The following is a 20,312-nucleotide window of genomic DNA, read 5'->3' as shown; positions in this document are numbered from 1 at the left end:
GGTGCAAGCATGGCACTATGGCAACTATGGGAACTGAGGCCAGTTCAGCCCCTGGCACAAATCAAAGCAACCCAGGGTATTTGGGCTGGAGGCAGGAGTAGGTGGTGTACAGCAGCTTTGTGGGCTTTATATCACATGGAGATTTGTGTGTGAGAAGCTGAATTCCATTCAATTTTGAGAAGGGCTCTCTCTTGCTAAAATAGAATTATTTGGTTATGTGCTATTTAAAATAGAATCATAGAATCATAGAATCATAGAATATCAGGGTTGGAAGGGACCCCAGAAGGTCATCTAGTCCAACCCCCTGCTCAAAGCAGGACCAATTCCCAGTTAAATCATCCCAGCCAGGGCTTTGTCAAGCCTGACCTTAAAAACCTCTAAGGAAGGAGATTCTACCACCTCCCTAGGTAACGCATTCCAGTGTTTCACCACCCTCTTAGTGAAAAAGTTTTTCCTAATATCCAATCTAAACCTCCCCCACTGCAACTTGAGACCATTACTCCTCGTTCTGTCATCTGCTACCATTGAGAACAGTCTAGAGCCATCCTCTTTGGAACCCCCTTTCAGGTAGTTGAAAGCAGCTATCAAATCCCCCCTCATTCTTCTCTTCTGCAGGCTAAACAATCCCAGCTCCCTCAACCTCTCCTCATAACTCATGTGTTCCAGACCCCTAATCATTTTTGTTGCCCTTCGCTGGACTCTCTCCAATTTATCCACATCCTTCTTGTAGTGTGGGGCCCAAAACTGGACACAGTACTCCAGATGAGGCCTCACCAATGTCGAATAGAGGGGAACGATCACGTCCCTCGATCTGCTGGCTATGCCCCTACTTATACATCCCAAAATGCCATTGGTCTTCTTGGCAACAAGGGCACACTGCTGACTCATATCCAGCTTCTCGTCCACTGTCACCCCTAGGTCCTTTTCCGCAGAACTGCTGCCTAGCCATTCGGTCCCTAGTCTGTAGCTGTGCATTGGGTTCTTCCGTCCTAAGTGCAGGACCCTGCACTTATCCTTATTGAACCTCATCAGATTCCTTTTGGCCCAATCTTCCAATTGGTCTAGGTCCTTCTGTATCCTATCCCTCCCATCCAGTGTATCTACCACTCCTCCCAGTTTAGTATCATCCGCAAATTTGCTGAGAGTGCAATCCACACCATCCTCCAGATCATTTATGAAGATATTGAATAAAACCGGCCCCAGGACCGACCCTTGGGGCACTCCACTTGATACCGGCTGCCAACTAGACATGGAGCCATTGATCACTACCCGTTGAGCCCGACAATCTAGCCAGCTTTCTACCCACCTTATAGTGCATTCATCCAGCCCATACTTCCTTAACTTGCTGACAAGAATACTATGGGAGACCGTGTCAAAAGCTTTGCTAAAGTCAAGAAACAATACATCCACTGCTTTCCCTTCATCCACAGAACCAGTAATCTCATCATAAAAGGCGATTAGATTAGTCAGGCATGACCTTCCCTTGGTGAATCCATGCTGGCTGTTCCTGATCACTTTCCTCTCATGCAAGTGCTTCAGGATTGATTCTTTGAGGACCTGCTCCATGAATAGAGACTATGCAGATCCTTGCTGCTCCCCCACCTCCCCGCCAGAGTCCCATGACTGTGGCACTGCTCCCCCCCATCCCAACACCCCCGGCCCCAGAGCACATTCTCTTTTGTGTAACACTTTCTCAAGTGTTTTAAGAGCCTTCAAGATATTATACACTGAAGATATTATTGTTAGGCAACATGAAAGAGGAAAGCTTTTGAAATCTTCATAACATGAATCTATAGAAAACCCTATGATCCTGCCCAAGGACTTGAAAGCACATTCCTGTCATCTGCAAGAAGATAGCAGCGCAAATCACTTTTAAACCATCATGCAAAACAGGGATTAGGGAATAATTCAGTATTAGAATTCTACTGTTTTCGTTTGGGTTAGTGGATAGGATCGAAGACTTTCAGATCAAGAGCCAATGTGAAATTCAAAAGAGTGGATCATCAAGAGATTCCAGATGAGTCTCAATAAAAACCTGTAAAAGGGGTTGGCTCTTGATCACATCAAGAAGGCCAACCTCAAGAAGCTTCCAACTTTAGGAATGTCCAAATGGGGCATGGGCAAACAAGATTCTGCTTTGTGTAAAATCATCCAGGCCTAGAGAGCCAGAAGGAAAATATTGAAATGATAAATACTTATGTCTCTGTAAATACAAAGCAATAGAGATATTTTTCTGAATAAAGGAGAAATGCAGAAGGATTTCAAACAAATCCAACTGTTCAATTTTAGAGTAACTACTATAAAAATCAGATAGTTCAGGAAAAAAGAAAAATGTAAGGAACAATTTGGCTACACCAATACACAGTGTTGCCATGACATTCTTGATACCTCTGACAGTTCCACGTGTTAATGTGTATGAAAGATGCTACTTGTGAACTAGATATGACAGAAGATCTTTGTTATGTGATAATTTTCCATTGTGGTACCAATTGTTCTGGACATAAAGATGTAGTGATGGATTCATGGAAGCCGTTTGATATAACTTCTGAGAAAATAATAGCTCTCAGGAGTAATGGAACTCCAACTATGATTGAAAAGAAAAATGACACAGTTACCTTGCTAAAATAAAAACATAACTGATATCAGAAAAGGGTTCGTCCCATGGTGATATATCTATCTTTTCATGCTGCTTTTCCATAAATCAGCTTTCTGTGAAGAATATTAGGTTACTGAAAGTGACATTATTATTATTATTATACCTAGCTCCTATATTGTGTTTTTCATCCATATATATCTAAGTGCTTTACAAAAGAGGTCAGTAACATTATCCTCATTTTACAGGTGAGGCACAGACAGGTTATATGACTTGCTCAATCCACAAGTCTACACTGCCTCTCTCCATAGGTCACACTGGAAAGTGAGCAATGAGTATAGTTAATATATTATTTTGGGTGGAGAGGTTGCTGGAAATAGCAGCTTCTGAGCATGAGACTTGCTCTTGCCCCTTCAAAGGCATATAATAAGGGGATGCATCGTCAAAGCAGACTCATGAGTGTGCTGAGGAAAGGTTATATGGCTTTCACTCATCCAATTATTTTGAGTAATTTCTCCAAGTATAATTCAATTTTCCCTTTCTTAAGAGGAGCTAGGACCTGTGACTGAAGGCAGCAGGCAGTTATGTAATTCAAAAGAGTGGATCAAGTGCAACTTCCCCTTTTTCTCCTCAACTTTGAAAATAAAGAATCACTTCCATAACATGCTCAACTCCTACTACTTACTTTTCTGAGGAGTTAAGAGTCTCAAGGCTGGATCAGCACATGGGCTCCTGGTCACATTTCTTTGCCCTATACACTAAGACATCAGGCTAGACTGATTAATCATTATTTCAATAAAGTCTTAGGAATGACCGCAATTTAAAGCCATTGTATCAAAAATATAACACTCATTCAATGCACATGCTGAAGTCAGATGGCTGTCCAAGGATGCATTTCTTGAGGATGGCATCATTTGGCTCCTATATAATCATGTTTTAAAAAAGCATTTAAATGAGGTAAATCTGAAATTGCAAGGGAGCATGATTTGCATTCTGACCCCAAAGCCTTTTCCTGCAGGCTCCCTCTGTTCCATTAGAATGCACAGAATGGCAAACATCCAGTTTTCCCACACATCTAGAACACCATTCTGCAAAATCCTGATGGGGTCTCTTATCAGCGAATCTTCCTTGAGGTACTGTACTCCATGATAGGATGACTGCCACCATTCTGTGTAGCAGCTCAGAGACCAAACCATTCATCATTTGCACTGGTGTCAAGCAGGGCTGTGTCACTGCTCCAACACTCTTCTCCATTTACCTTGCCGTGCTCCTGTTTCTCATCTATGACCACCTTCCTGATGGAATAGGGATTGAGTATCATATGGGTGGTCAACTCCTCAGTCTCTAACATCTCCAAACAAAATCTAAGATCATGAGAATTGGCATAACTGATCTTCAGTATGCAGATGATTGGGTCATTCTCCCACACATAGAGGCTGACCTGCAAAGTACCCTAAATCTTTTTGCAGATGACTATCACAGCCTGGGTCTCTCTCTCAACATTGGGAAAACCAAGGTATTCTACCAACCCTCACCTGCACAAACTACACTTTTAACGTCACAAATCACCATCAGTGGAGAACCCCTGGTAAATGTGGAGCATTTTTCATACCTTGGCAGCCACCTCTCCAAAACAGCCAGTATTGATTCAGAAATCAAATACAGGATGTGCTGGCACAGCACATCCTCTGGAAGAGTATTCAAACACGTCTTCAATGACAGGGATCTGCAAACAGGTACCAACATCTTGGTTTACAATGCGGTTGTCATCCCCATCCTTCTCTATAGGTGTGAGACCTGGGTAACCTACAGATGACATCTCAAGCAGCTCGAGTGGTTCCAGCAGCACTGCCTAAGGAGGATTCTCAGGATCAGCTGGGAAGTCTGACGTACTAACATCAGCGTTCTCTCTGCAGCCATCAGCAGGTCATGAAACACCAACTCCGCTGGGCTGTCCACTGTGTACGTAGGGCTGAAATTCGCCTCCCAAAGCAAGTACTCTTCTCTCAGTTAAGTCAGGGAAGAAGGGCTCACAGAGGGCAGTGGAACTGCTTCAAAGACATACTGAAAGTAGACCTTAAAAGGGGAGGCATCAACCAACAAATTGGGAGGACCTGGAATGAAACAGAACACAGCGGCACCTCACTATACACGAAGCCACAGCTCACTTTGAGGAGAACGGACATGACAGAGAAATGACAAAAGAAGACAGAGAAATGACAAAAGAAGAAAGAAAGGGAACAACACTCCAGCCAACAACTATGTCTCCTCCAAGATTACATCTGTCACTTCTGTGGGAAAATCTGCAGGGCACGAATTGAGCTCCTCAGCCACTTAAAAACCAACCAATGAAGCCCCTTGGCAGACATCATCCTCGCATCGAGGTATAGCCGAAGAAGATGACTTTAAAAATGAGAAACAGGTCCATGTTTTCAAGTAATCAAAGAGAATGTTACTTCCTAGGGGGAAAACTTTTTGCCATGATGAAAGTGAATGAATGGAAGAGAGGCATTCAAAGGTATAAGTTCCTCCAGAACTCCCCATGGAGTTTGTGGAGATAAAAAGCTAAGAAGACAGTAAAGACAACTGAAAGTCAAATAGGCAGAAGTTATTTAAAAATAATGGATTAGAGAATAAAGTCTGGGAGAAGAGTATTATATCATAACAGCACAACTGAGGTGAGATGTAAAGCTGAAGGCCAATTGCCCGTTACCACAAAACAAAGGTAATTATGAAATGCATGCCCCATAGGGTTTACTGAGATTATGCTATTATAGAAAGAGACAAGGACATAAAAATTCATATCAAAGGGTTAGATTGTGCCTAGCCTTGCACAGCTGCACAGAAAAAGTGGGAGTTGGGATTGTGGAGGAGGAAGAGGAGGGCACAAAGAAACTTTCCTCATAAATGTGCTCCTGAACAGAGACCTGGCATAATTGCAGTCCTTTTATTGTAGGCTCAAAAGGGCTGGGGCACTTTAGCACTGACAGCAGCCCTAGAAACATCATACAGGGTGGGGAAGGGCAATTGCAAAAGCATAAGCCCAGCCAATAGAGCTGGATCAGAGTGAGAGAAAGTTCCCACTGCAACCTATTAAAAGGCGTAGCCGATGTTACCTTTGCATACGCTTATGGAGACCTCATGCCTGCCTCATCATATTCTCTTCATCCCCAAGGTGGGAAATGGGATAAAAACACAATCTAGTCCATTGCTCGCATTCTGGAACTAAAATGTCACCTTAAATTCATGGTGAAAATACAAAATAAATGTAGCAATGACATTTCAATACCATGAAACTTCTCTCAGGCATGATTTGTAAAGTTAACAGTGGAGCATTATTCTGATATCTAAGTTTAAGATGTTATTCTTGTGCGGGTGCTATTCTATAACTGCATGGCTAGAATCACTATATGTCAATCTGGTGGCTCAAGTTTACAGTGCCACTATCTAGTAAGGTTTCCTCTATGCTGTAAGTGGTCAGAAAAGTAACTTTACCTTTCTAACTCATTTATGGATATGCCATTGCTTTTCCTCCTCTTTCACAAATAAAACAAGTGTAACTGAGCTATAATATAACCCTGGAAGGACCGCACTGCTATGTTTGTCACCAATCCTGACCTCTCAGAAATTGCCTCATATATGAAATAAATCATTTATCACAAAATGGAATGAATCCCTTTAGTATGTCACAGTTTCATAAAACCGTCCTAGCCTATACCATGCAGGATTGTCTTGTGATTAAGGCACTGGAGTAGGATTTGGGAAACCTGGAATGTATTCCTGACTCTACCATAAACTTTCAGTGTGACCTTAGGAAAACCAATTAATCTTGCTGACTTAGTTTCTGTAAAAACAGAAATAACACTTCCCTACTGTACATGAATGATGTGAGGACACAATTTATTAAAGCAATTGAGGTGCTCATTTACTACAGTGATGAGTACCATAAAAAAGAATATAAATAAACTAAAAGTAGAACTCAACAGCAGAAATATTCCTACTTCTGACTATATATCTAAACATCTAAACCCAGTCAGGACCAGTCTTTACATTTCCTTTCACATTACTTTTCTATACCAACATCCCTGTATAATACTTTGGAAGGACCTATAGCTCACAAGCCCCTTTGGCCAAAAAAGAACTAGTATGACTGGTTCACAGGTCAGAAGCAATTTGATAAACAGTGGTTAAAGGAACACAGCAAAGGCAGCTTCCATCTTTTGAATGAGTGTTTTTCACTTCTGCTACTTCAGATATTTTTCAAACTTGCTCCTTTGTGAATATCAGTGAAGCGCTCACCTGAGCTGGGTTTGTCTGTTTTGGAACTGCGTACAGTATTGAATTATATAAATAATTGAGGGAACTGAAGGACAGACAGATTATAGTTATATAAATAAGGAAAGTACTAAAAGTGTGTCCTGATTGTTTTCCAAAAATTACACAAACTTTTCAGGTGTTATTTTTGTAGTAAAGTTGGGGATGAGAATGTGGGAACATAAGAGAAAATGCTTTTAAATACATTATAAAACATTTTTTTCTAAATTATATTGTGGTTCTTTCACTTTTACACTTCATCTGCATTTTCAGCCATCATCAGACTGCTGAAAATGTCCTTTCAGTCTCATAGCACACTGAATGGATCAATATAATTTACACTAAGTATGTTACATTGCTGACACAGCAGCAACAGAAAATTTTAGATTAATTTTCACAGGACTAGAAGTGAAAAAGTGAATTTTCAGTATAGTCAGTCTGTCTACCCATCTAAGAAATATTTCACAGTAATCACGTCTCTCCACACCATATTGCTTCCCCCTTAGAAAAACATTATTTTCTGCTAATTGTACTATAAAGATACATGAGAATCTTCAGCACAAATTTGCGACACAATGTAACTACACCAAAGAGAAGCTGCTAAAAGCCACAAAGGCATGACATCTACCATGACTGAATAAATTAAACAAATCATGTATTGTTACCATGTCTTTTAAAAACAACTAGACCGAAAAAAACCCAACCAACCAACCACTGCCAGACGCTTCAGCACTACCACAGGTACTAAGTATATTTTCCAATATACTTCTAAAGGCAGAGAAGTCCTGCAATGCTAGAAACTCTACCAACAGTCTCCACTTACCATTGCTTTGATTTTCTGTTTACTGTAATTAACTGATAACATTTGTTCACTTTCAAAATATTGGTAGAATTACAATATTTCCTGAGGCAGAGGAAATGAGATTTCCAAGGCCAACTGCTGGCTACTTAAGATAACTAGACTGGTGGCACTGACATACATACTAAATTACGTGAGACTAGAAGTGTACAGAATTAAACAGACAGAATACAAGTAGTCCATGAACACTCTCACCCACTGCTTCATGGGGAATATGGACAAGAGAGACTTTTAAAAGGTGTCATGTAGAACAATGAAGCCCCATATAATTTTAAAAATATAAACCATACACAAAGACTACTTTTCAAGAAACAATTATTGCTAAAGGTATACTTGCAAGGAGTAGCATGTCAATGCTTTGTGGCAGGGAATGCCTTTTTGTTCTGTTTGTACAGCACCTAGCACAATGGTGCCTTGGTCTATGACCGGGACTCCTAAATGCTATGATAACACCAATAAACAATCACAACCATTTCCCAGACAAACCTTGAACTCAATGAAGAGAACGAGACCTTGATGTGAAGCATCATGCGACTCCAGAGAGGGTTTTTAAGAAAGATTTTCAATGCCAAAGTATGTGTGAAATAGAGACTCTTTGAAAACCTGGTTTCAGAGGAACAGCCGTGTTAGTCTGTATTCGCAAAAAGAAAAGGAGTACTTGTGGCACCTTAGAGACTAACCAATTTATTTGAGCATGAGACATAATCTTGGGAGTTTTGGTAGAAAGAAAGCAGAGAAGAGTAGTTTTAAGAGGACAGATCATTCAGAGTTTAAGATGCTAGCCTGGGACTCAGGAGACCAAGGGTTCAGTTCCCTGCTCTGCCTCAGACTTCTGCTGTGACCTTGGACAGGTCACAGTCTCTCTAGGTATATGCTGTAATAAAACACTGCAGCTAGCCCGTGTCACTTGACTCAGGCTCATGGGGCTCAGGCTGTGTGGCTAAAAAATTGTATTGTAAATGTTTGGGCTCAGGCTTGGGTCCCAGAGTCCAGGCTCCAGCACAAGCCTGAATGTTTACATTGCAATTTTATAGCCCTGCAGCCTGAGCCCAAGTCAGCTGACACGGGCCATCTGTGGGTGTTCTATTACAATGTAGACATACCCCCTGTGTCTCAATTCCCTAGCTTAAAAAATGGAGATAACTCTACTTCCCTATCTGAGGTGCTCAGTTACTATGGTGTTTGGGCTACCTGAGTAACAGATTAATCGTTGATATGGGGGTGTGTGAATCTACAGTGTGGGGGGCAACAGAAGTAAACATGCAGAACTACTATATATAGAAAGATAGACAAGCTTGAATGCTTCAGATCAAGGGTAAGATTAATTCCTGAAAAAAGAAAAGGAGTACTTGTGGCACCTTAGTGACTAACCAATTTATTTGAGCATAAATATTTGTTGCATCCAATGAAGTGAGCTGTAGCTCACGAAAGCTTATGCTCAAATAAATTGGTTAGTCTCTAAGGTGCCACAAGTACTCCTTTTCTTTTTGCGAATACAGACTAATACATGGCTAATACAGAATACATGGCTGCTATTCTGAAACCTGCCATTAATTCCTGAGAGTGTGATGTTAGCTTTGAAACAATCTGGTTTCCCCAATAAGAGACAGGTATATTGAACAAATTAAAGCCATGGGTGTCAAAGTGGTATTAAGAGAAAACACAGAGCCTAGTTCTGCATCATTGAGTAGCATTTACGCCTGCAAGTAGTCCCAGTGGAGACTGCAGAATTGGTACCACTGAAAACAATTCAGAATGAGAAACCAGATGAAACCTCTTTGTTCTCTCCTTCAACCTACGTATCAAGAAAAATCAAGAAATGTGTAGGATCTTCTATAAGAGGGAAAAAAAAGAGGGGGTTGCCAGAAAATTAAACCAATGTAAAGCTTTTTGATCATTAGATGGATTTCACTAGCTGTCTGATATGTTCTGTAAGGATGTCTTTCAGTGTTCCAGTGACCCAGGAGGTGACACTAGAATGTCAACACTGTCCCTAGCAGCTGTATAATCTGAAACTATGACCTGAGCAGGACATGTGAAAACACAAATCATTAAATGATGGTGTTTCCACTTTACAATTCTTAACAGATTTTAAACATATATTGTCATTCTGTGGTTCTGATTGGATAAAGTGATAATTATTGCCATGAGTCAAATATGATAGGTCAGTTTCTCCTGCAAAAATTGTCATCATAGCACATTTCTACCACAAACGCATTTGTGTTTCATCTTCAAAGGGTTTTGCAAACATTAACAACCTAACTCTCACAATGGCCCTGAGATCTATAGAATATAGATACCAGGACATTTTTATTTCTGAAGCCTGAAAAAATATGTTAGAATTAAGTAATATGTGCAAATACACCCAAATACACACACTATGATCCTGCAATCCTTTAGGCAGATGTAATATTAATTGAAATTAAAAGGAGTTTTGTCTAAGGACTGCAGGGTTGAGCCAATGCAGGATTAGGCTGACAGCATATATAAATACAGAACTCAGTTCCCTCTCCACTCTCCCTCAAAACTCCTTCAAGTGTTCAAGAGAAATTTCTTGCTGGGACAAAACTGAAAACAGAATAATTTTACACAAAGAAATATACTTTGCCAGCATCTCCTTTTGTATTGTTGATTCCTGCAGATATTTCTGTTAGCAGGTGAACCAGGTACTGCAGGAGAAAGCTGTTACCAGCTTAATTCTGCAATGAAGTTATAATCCTGTGCTTATGACCTCACAGGGTTTTGCTATGATAATGCCTACTTTAGCATCATAAACTGAGCATTTTGAATTCAACAAAAACTGAAGCAGAGGGAGAACGCAGTTAATGAGAGATGGCCTTCCCTTCAACAGAAATGTTTGTTACGCAAGCAAGCAAAAATATGAAATGCATGTGAAAGGTGAACGGTTTTTGGCTTCGGAGTCATAATATTTGGAAACTTCTCAAGTAACAAAGGCATACTGTATTTAACTCTAGAGCCTTAAACAAGTCTCAATCATTTAAAAGGGGGGAAATTAACAAATAAACACTAGAGGGAGCTGCTGTTCTATTTAAGCAGCTTCTTGGCTTTACTGTTTTCAGCATAAATTGTTATGCATTGAAGTGTGACAAGTATGAGCACACAGCTCAGCTGTCTAATACTGAAATAAAGGAACAATACTAAAAAACAGTATCAGGGAGCAAGGACCAAAATCAAGACTTCTGCACCAGGAGTGAATAATACATTTTACAACTACACACTGTTTAATAAACACTTTAAAAATACTCAAAGGGGAAAACAGAATATCATCTGGGGGAGATAAGATGACAAAAATCTTCTTTTATAACCCATTAATAAAAATTCTCACTGACAACAATGGAGGCTAGATTTATCCCAGAGAATACATGAAGCAAAAAAGAAAGACACCTAAAAGGGGATGAGCAGAAAATGTCTCTTTATTGAATACTCCAGCTAAAAAATGTAATGATTTGCCTTTCTGGTACTGACATAATTTTAATCTAGACTGTATAGTAGGTTGTAAGGGAATATAAACTCACTCCAAGTACAGATTTTATAAAAATAATAATACAGAATTTAGGCATTGAACAAATTAGTGAGCCACAGATGAGAGAGTTAGGAGTCACCAGGCTAGATTCACAAGGCGGTGTAAAGAGAGTGTAAACTAGCATAATTTACACCTTCTTCTGGCTCTCCAGATATACAAATAACACTCATTTAGACTAATATGCACATCTCTTATCAGTGTACAATTTATAGTCTGTATACATCATTTCAATTTGGTCCCGCGAGCCTATTACCCTGCACTACTTTCAGAGTGTCTTCTACACCAACCCCCCTAAAGAATTTATCGAGTCTAATCTTCAGTGTTGCTGGCTCAGAACTCTCCTTATTGAAGTTGTTTCCCTTTTAACATTTTAACAGTTGAAAATATTTTCTTACTACCAAATTTAAATGCTCCTATATTAATTTCATATACCCAATACGTGTTTTAGCCGCCTTAAATAATTACATACTTTTATCTTATTCTTTCTGAAGTACTTATGGGTACTTTCTGAAGTACTTATCTCATATCTCCCTTCTCATTTTTCCTATAGAGTCCAGGCTTTACATGCTGAGCTCCCTTAAGCTCTTCAATAATCATAGCTGCTAATCTTCTGATAGCAACCCTAAGCATGTAAGCATGTGTGCTAACTGTGCTGTGCCCTGAACTGTGGAGAGGCAAGCCCAAAAGTAGGGGCAGACAATGTGTCCATGTGAATGAAGCAACTACCTCCATTTATTGTCCAGCATAGGAAGGGCCAATGGAAGAGCAAGATAGCAGACTGATATAGATTGAATTGGAAGAAAAATGACAGAACCAAAAAGGGAAGGAGTGATAGACTGGAAAAGAAAGAAGGAATTTTAAAAAAACACCCTATAGCCTTGTCTATTCACAGAAGTAGTACCTCTTTTGATATTTTAGTACAATCTTTAATGTGGATTTAGTTGTACCAGTATAGTTAAAGTGGTACAATCATCGTATTGTGGATGCAGTTATATGGGTGTATATGTGTTTATATTGGTATTGTCATTCCCATATGGAAGGGGAATAAACTATACCAGTACAGCTAAATCCACATTAGAGATTGTACTATGCTAACTATATATGTAAAACATGATAACCCCACCTAACATGTTATATGGATACAAGAAATGTGGACAGACCAGGCCTAAGACTGACACTAAGGCCTAAGACAAGACTGTTATCTTGATTTTTAAACAGATCATGTTTGGCATTTGTGTTCAATAAGGTTCTACATCACTACTTTATTGTCCCATTAGCCTTGTTTGGATTCCCTCCAGTGTACGATGTCTCTATCTCAAGGAACCACAAACTGTACACAAGACTCCAAGTGAGGCTTCGGTATGGCTGTATGAAGATGAATTAATATCTACTTATTTTTACACACAATGAATGAACACCACCATCTGTTTTTCTTTCTGAAAATATTTTGTAAGAAAAAAATTAAAGAAATTGGCAGTGACAGAATGTGTGATCTTTTGTTTCTTCTTAGATAAGTACAGGGGCCATCTATTCCAATTTACTCACCTACTCCTCACAGCTGTCCTTCACTATGTCCAGCAACATCATTTCTAGAAAGAAGGATTCTGAAATATGGACTGATGGATATCACTTATTCCAGTGAAGGCTGAAAACTGTCAAAATATGGTTTGAAACTGGGAATATTACTAATGTTCAACCAGCAGAAAAATGTGATGATAACAATGACACTTATGTTTAATCCTAACCATTAGGACAGACCAGGGATTCTCAGACTATGGCTCAGATGTACCCTTTGGTTCACAGAGTCCTTCCTGATGAGTCACAGAATGGAACATTATGAAAACTGTGCAGTAGGGCAAGGAGCAGTGGTCCAATGGTGGATTTATATTTTATAGAGTGATCCACAGAGTGAAACAGTTGAAGAACTGCTTGCAGACAGTGAGTTTCACCAGACAAATACACTTTAAGAAAAGAACCTTTCAACTCGTTGACTATAAGTTTACCTTATTAAGAAGTACACACTTAGCTCTTAACACCTTTCATGCATTTGTGTGTGATGGCATTTTTACAATACAGTAAATAGGATATAATGTCACAACTCTTATCAAATCTTATTCTCTCAAAGATCTCATTTGTTACTGCACAGAGAAGCCCTGAAGCAAGCCAAACCCATGCCTGAGCTCAAATTCCAAATCATGTACCTCTAATAAAACCAAAACTCTCAGATATGAGCTAAAACCTTTAGTGCTGCATATTATAAATCCTTTCATATAGTTTTGTATTTCTTAATCTTTTTAATTCTTCTGTAAACTCATTTGATCTACAGTTGAGTGCTCATTCTAGTATTGGGTATAATCCTCCACATCATTCAGTTGGCAAGCTCATCACACAGTCCTTCATCTTTCAAATTACCCCTCTGAGACAGAAATTATCTGATCTTAAATACAGCATCATACATTTGGTAAACTGAATGAATGCACAATATCCGTAGTTAGCATATTCAGCCTGTCCGTCTCTGAACTGTTAGACAGCAGTGTGGGATCTTGTTTTTTCTCTACTGCACTGAGCTTTGTAGCCTCTCTTATTTGGGATCCAATTCTTTACCTTTGTTCAGTCAAAAGGCTGGGAATTGTAACTGCCTGATAAAACAGAAACACAAGAGAAAAATCCACTGCCTTCAAAAGAAACAATTGAACAGGAGAAGCAAGCGGGTGAATCGTAATGAAATCTGCCCTTCCAAATTATACATTCCACAAGCATTGCCTTCTTATTTTACTTCTTTTAGCTGTTTCCCTTTGTAAGATGCAAAGAGGTTGGATAAAGTTTAAATGACTATGCTGCCCCTTTCACATAAAAAAATACAGAGAACTACTGACACTGAATGAAGGTGCTGCCTTTCCATCTGCCTGTCTGGGTTTGCCTGTCTGGTGGCATGAAAGAGCTTGCATGTTGATGAAAGAAGAACTTGGGTGGAACTACAGTAAACTAGTAACAGACGAATAAATGCAAAAATGTACCAAGGTCCTGCGAGCTGTAAAATGCAGTTAATCGAGTGCCATTTTTGTTGTTCAAATGATTTTAATTATTGGAATGCACAATTTTTATAATATGCAAATAAAATGTTTTAAAACCTGAAAAAAAAATTGTGGAGAGAACAAAGATCCATTGTGTTCATTTAAAGCTCTCCTCAGGTAAACTGCTACAAACATGCTAACAAAGTCTACAGCAGTTCTTGACTGAAGGGAGAATGTCCCACTTTCCTTGCTGGTTACTCACCGGAGGTCCTTGTGATCCTGGTTTACCAGGGAGTCCTGGTTTACCTCGCCTTCCCTGGAAACAACAACAACAAAAAACAGACATTCATAAATATTGCATCAGAGGATTGATTTGCAATAAAATAATCGGTGTAAAAGCAAGACTGATTGTACTGTTTACTAACAAAAAGATCAAAAGCTACCTAAAGCAGAAATACCTTGTACTACTTATTGCAGCATCAATAAGAATGTATTGCCTTAGAAAAGTTCTTAATAACTATGGGAAACAATGTATTTGCATCACAATAATTTTTTACTAGTACATTTTTCCAGCTAGGTTTCAAGAGTGAAAGCATATTGATAGGGAAGTAACATATAACAAACCTATCATCTTGACAATGTCCAAATAAATTATATGTTATTTGATTGTTCAATGGTCTAGGATGTAAAACTATAATGCAGCTGTCACCATAAGCCATATAATAATTGTACAGGTTGAAAATAACTAATTGAACATGGCCAGCACCCTATTTCTCAAAGCTGATTTTCAGCTGTGTCACTAGTGAACTGAAATAAGTGTGTCTTACTTATTGATCTCCATTACTTAAGTCATTTGTCACCTACTCAGATTCACAAACAGCTAAACCTCAATTTCAAGAGCTAAGCAGTTACACAGGAATCCAAGACCGGAAGAGAGTGGACTAAAATCTTTGAGCAGTCATATGTCTACTGGTATCATTTCAAAGTTTATGTATTTCACATATGGTCTTGAATTGTTAGGCTAACACACTATTACTTAGCTTATAATCAAAGGTTTCTTTATGGCTGATTGAGAGGAAAACCTTTGTTGATTTAAGTCAAACTGATAACATTTAATTTGAGATATTTTTGAGGTTTTTTTCGCCATAGTCCTATGTTACTCACAAGCTAAGTGTTGTGGCTGAAACTGAAATCACGTCAATGACCCATTAAGATTAATCTCACTTTGATGTGTTATTCTTGTCATGCTTTCAGTGTACACTAAACTCCCTTAGAACCATTAAGATTTATGCTATGAATGTAGAAGGGCAATAGTGTAAATTTTGTATTATTAATCCTTTATATGGAAAGAGTTTAGTTATGTTTCAAGTATTTTTCTCAGTATACATTTAAGAGCTGGAGCCATTGCATTGTAAGCTGTGAATGAGTATTAAGACCAGTAGGAATTACAATAATATTTATCCATAAAACCAAAACTTAACAGTGAATTTTTTTTCTATTTCCAATAGACACTAGCTAACCTCAATATTTTACCTATTTTTAATACAAAACCCAGTAAATCTATATGTTCTAATTATTGGTAACTTTTTATTCTGAAACACAAAGAACCATATGCTGCTTTCTGAAACACATCCACCTTTCAGTGACTTCAGCAAGGTTACTGCAGGCATATAGGAAGGCAGAAAAGGGCTCAGAATTGTTATTTAATTCACTGGAGTTCAAAAACTACGGCCACCAATGCCTTTCCTTGCATTCTGTACATACACCTGCAATAATTTAGCCAAATGCTGCCTCAAAATCAATGGGGATGCATAGGAGAAATTGAGGAAGAAGTTAACCAAACAGAAGTTTTTTAGAGTGTGTACATTCCTGTGTCTTACAAAGGCTATGTCGATTTCTGGAAGGTGAGGGGTGAGAGGGGATACAGCATTTGATTTTCAGAAATGCTCCCTGATTATGTAGTTACTACCTCTGTGTATAAAACATGCATTTGTGCCTGTAAATGCCAATACACAAATACCTAACTAAGGCCTGATCCAAGTCAATGAGAATATTTCTACTGACTTCAATAGACAGAGGGCAGGCTCTGAGTGAACAAATGCAGTAATTCTGTTTTTGACACATAGCCTAAAAATTAAATAACTTACAAGCTTAAATCTTGATTGTAAAATTTAAATTTGTAGCATTTTTTAGACACAATAACTGCTGACAACTAATGTCAAGTTGCTATGGCAAAAAACACACATTTGTAGCCATAAAACCCACTTTTGCCCCGGATATGGGGTAACTATACATGCAAAAAGGTATAAGTTAACAATTTACAAATGCATCCAATTTATTTGCAAGTACCTGACTTAGCTAGAAAATATTTTATGTGTGTGCACACCATTTTGTGTGGGTACATACAAATGTGTTTTTTTTTGCAGGAGCAATATAGGAACATTATTCCGAAAATGTTCAAAAAATTTAAAAATGAAAATCCTTGTAGACACTGAATGATTGTCACAAATTGACATTGCTAGAGTATTACATAACTGAATAGATTATTTAAATACATGATACATGATATATAGAGATGGGCCTGAGAAGCAGCATTTGGATTTGGGTCCAGATCTAAAACTTTCCTCAAATTTCAAAAGTGTTTGGACCTGAAAGTTTTCCTTTGACACTTTACAGAGTGAGGTTGGGGAATTAGTTCCAATCTGGTTCCATACTTCCTGAAAGCTCAGGAGTGTAGGGATCTGTAGTTTTGTTTGGGCTTATCTCTACTTTACAACTGTAAATATAGACTAATGTTTATCATTTTTATTTGAAAAATAGTAATCAAATGTATCCCCAAAGAATGTAATCAGAAATATGATGGCCTAAATACAAAATAACTATATAATGGATCATCTTTTTAAATAGCCTCTCTGAGTTATTAGGACCAACATACTGTCGATTTCTTTAAAGCATGTCCATGTTCCTGTTTGTACGTATTTAGGTTGTATTGAGGATGACTCTTAGAATAGTCTAAACAAAGTATCAAGGAAGTGTTAAAGGAAAAAAGGCAGGGTTTTGATTGATATACACAACTGTGAATGGAGTGTTAATTACATAGGAAAAACAAAATATTCTGGGAGCTAAATTTTTCTTTTTTTTTACATATGAGCCGAAATATAATTTATGATTGATGTTGCAAAATTAAAACAAGAGCAGATGGCAAACCTTTTTAAAATCATTTACATGAAAAAATCAGAAAGAGAAATAGCTGTTTTGGTTCTGTTTTTGCTTTGGCATTCATTAGTCACTGTCCATTGATACCAACAGTACTCTTTCTCCTACTCTATAGTTTATAATTTGTTTAACAGATAATGTTTTATGTCAAGTGTACAAGAGTTTATATGACTACAAGAACATATGCGGTACAGTTAGGGTGACCAGACAGCAAATGTGAAAAATCGAGATGGGGGATAATAGTAGCCTATGTAAGAAAAAGACCCAAAAATCAGGACTGTTCCTATAAAATCGGAACATCTGGTCACCATAGGTACATTCAACATTAAAGGACCAAAAGGAGATGAAAATAATAATATGAGGGGAAATATTCTAGGAATGCAAGGTTTATGTTTGTCAAGTGCTTGTTTCCAAATATTCATTGTTTTCTATTTCCTTTTATAACTGATATTTTTAAATGAGTTTTCTTTACAGAATTCATAAAAGTGAACACATAAGTTCATAAATGTGATAATTTTTAATCAAATTGGGTTTTTTAATAATAAACAATGTGCAATAAAAACCAGTGAATTTTATCACTACTCTCAGCTCAGAAGAACTATAAACATAGAGAGCCTTTCTTTTAAGACCACTAAAAAAAAAAGGCAATAATATGAAGTCACTTGCAATGTACTCACACCACTGCTTTACAAAAATATTTCTGAAATGAAGAAGTAGCCATTCCTGGTGGCATATAAATCAGTCTCCCGCTGTCTCCCCAACAGATGCAAGAATCACAGAATCATAGAATATCAGGGTTGGAAGGGACCACAGGAGGTCATCTAGTCCAACCCATGCTCACAGGACGACCGATCCCCGACTAAATCATCCCAGCCAGGGCTTTGTCAAGCCTGACCTTAAAAACTTCTAGGGAAGGAGATTCCACCACCTCCCTAGGTAACGCATTCCAGAGTTTCACCACCCTCGTAGTGAAAAAGTTTTTCCTAATATCCAACCTAAATCTCCCCCACTGCAACTTGAGACCATTACTCCTTGTTCTGTCATCTGCTACCACTGAGAACAGTCTAGAGCCATCCTCTTTGGAACCCCCTTTCAGGTAGTTGAAAGCAGCTGTCAAATCCCCCCTCATTCTTCTCTTCTGAAGACTAAACATCCCCAGTTCCCTCAGCCTCCCTCAGACTTTTCTTAAAATTATTATGTTATAATGATCTATAATTGTTGTTTAAATCCTTCTGTGACCATCTTATAGCCTAAACAAGAATGTACTGAATGGAAAATCATTTCAATATTTGGGGGGAAAGAATAATTATAAATAGATAGCTCTTGTCTTGATTTAGGATACTTTTAAGAAATAAATTACGAACTTTTCCCCAAGCTCTGGGGCAAGTCTTTTCCCCAGGATCAGACCAGAAACAGATAGTGACTCAACCATAATCTGCTTCCCAGTCCCTCTTTCACTCCAGAAGGGAGAAGCAAAGAACCCCTTGTGTGCTGTCTTGCTCACTGGGTGGGTGGGAGTGCCAAGACCCTATACACTCCTTACCTACCCACAAGGAATTAGCAGCCAGATGGAAGCTTTTCTCCTCCCTGCAGTGCTGGTCACAATGCAGATTGTTGGCACAAGGGAGCAAAAGGTTGCTTTTTGCCCCATAACTTCCCTGCTTGGGAGCACCAGACAGACTCTATCTTGGCTCACAATAAAAAGTTGCTTACCACAACACTTGATATACCCATCATTATTGTCATAAATATAAAGGGAAGGGTAACAACCTTCCTGTATACAGTAGTATAAAATCCCTCCTGGCCAGAGGCACAATATCCTTTTTCCTGTAAAGGGTTAAGAAGCTCAGGTAACCTGCCTGGCACCTGACCAAAAGGACCAATAAATGGACAAGATACTTTCATATCTAGGCGGGTGGAGAAAGGCTTTTGTCTGTTCTGTGTGCTTGCCGGAGAGAAATCAAGAATGCAAACAATCCAACTCCATTAGAATTAGTAAGTACTAGCAGGGAAATGCGTTAGTTTACTTTTTGTTTTGGCTTGTGATTTTCTCTGTGTTGAGAGGAAGGTATGCCTAGTTTTCTTTATGTAACTTTAAAGTTTTTGCCCAGAGGGAAATCCCCTGTGTTTTAAATCTGATTGCCCTGTGAGATTAGCTTCCCTTCTAATTTTACCGAGGTGCTTCTTTTACCTTTTTTCTTTCTAATAAAGTTATGTTTCTTTTAAGAGCCTGACTGATTTCTCTATTGTCCTAAGACCCAGGGGTTTGGGTCTGTGATCACTTTGTAACCAATTGGTTAGGATATTATTCTCAAGCCTCCCCAGGAAAGGGGGAGTAAGGGCTGGGGGGATATTTTGGGGGAATAGGAACTCCAAGTGGTCCTTTCCCTGATTCTTTGTTAAATCACTTGGTGGTGGCAGCGTACCCTCCAAGGGCAAAAAGTTTGTGCCTTGGGGAAGTTTTACCCTAAGCTGGTAGAAATAAGCTTAGGGGGTCTTTCATGTGGGTCCCCACATCTGTTTCCTAGAGTTCAGAGTGAGGAGGGAACCCTGACAATTATCTAGCAAATGTTACATTTAGAGTGAAATTCATGATTTTCACCCAGTAGTTAAACTCACAAGAGTGTAAATATCTGGATTATGGAACTGCTCATATGAGAAATTAAATCACCATAAACTTGCTTTTCCTAACTAAAACAAAATCAATATTCTGTAAGCTAAATTGGAAGAAAGGAAGGTATGACACTAACTGACTATATACCACTATCCAGA

The 20,312-nt window shown here is 38.6% G+C and overlaps 2 protein-coding genes across 5 annotated transcripts in view; one reads left to right on the top strand and one right to left on the bottom strand.

Moving 5' to 3' along the window:
- The window catches only part of COL19A1 (collagen type XIX alpha 1 chain), a 337,142-nt gene that overhangs the window by 116,125 nt on the left and 200,705 nt on the right, over nt 1–20,312 (bottom strand). For all 4 annotated transcript variants that reach the window (XM_073336362.2, XM_078852102.1, XM_078852101.1 and 1 more), the window contains one exon: nt 14,587–14,640. In XM_073336362.2, coding sequence (XP_073192463.1) covers nt 14,587–14,640 — 54 coding nt within the window. The remainder of the gene's footprint in view (nt 1–14,586; nt 14,641–20,312) is intronic.
- LOC140908162 (thymosin beta-4-like) lies at nt 6,191–14,059 on the top strand. The gene is made up of 3 exons (XM_073335127.1): nt 6,191–6,223; nt 6,760–6,786; nt 13,955–14,059. Exons 1-3 carry the CDS (start codon nt 6,191–6,193, stop codon nt 14,030–14,032), a joined length of 138 nt encoding a protein of 45 aa, XP_073191228.1. The 3' UTR covers nt 14,033–14,059.

This window comes from Lepidochelys kempii, chromosome 3, assembly GCF_965140285.1.
Source record: "Lepidochelys kempii isolate rLepKem1 chromosome 3, rLepKem1.hap1, whole genome shotgun sequence".
Lineage (NCBI taxonomy): Eukaryota > Metazoa > Chordata > Testudines > Cheloniidae > Lepidochelys > Lepidochelys kempii.
This window is presented reverse-complemented; position numbering and strand designations above follow the sequence as displayed.

What these genes read in the sequence shown, in the direction of transcription:
- LOC140908162 (XM_073335127.1), top strand. Translation starts at nt 6,191, where the DNA reads ATGTTTGTCACCAATCCTGACCTCTCAGAAATT. An exon ending in ATCCTGACCTCTCAGAAATT is followed by an intron (nt 6,224 to 6,759) that starts GCCTCATATATG and finishes TTCACAGGTCAG; the next exon opens with AAGCAATTTGATAAACAGTG. An exon ending in TTGATAAACAGTGGTTAAAG is followed by an intron (nt 6,787 to 13,954) that starts GAACACAGCAAA and finishes TAACTGCCTGAT; the next exon opens with AAAACAGAAACACAAGAGAA.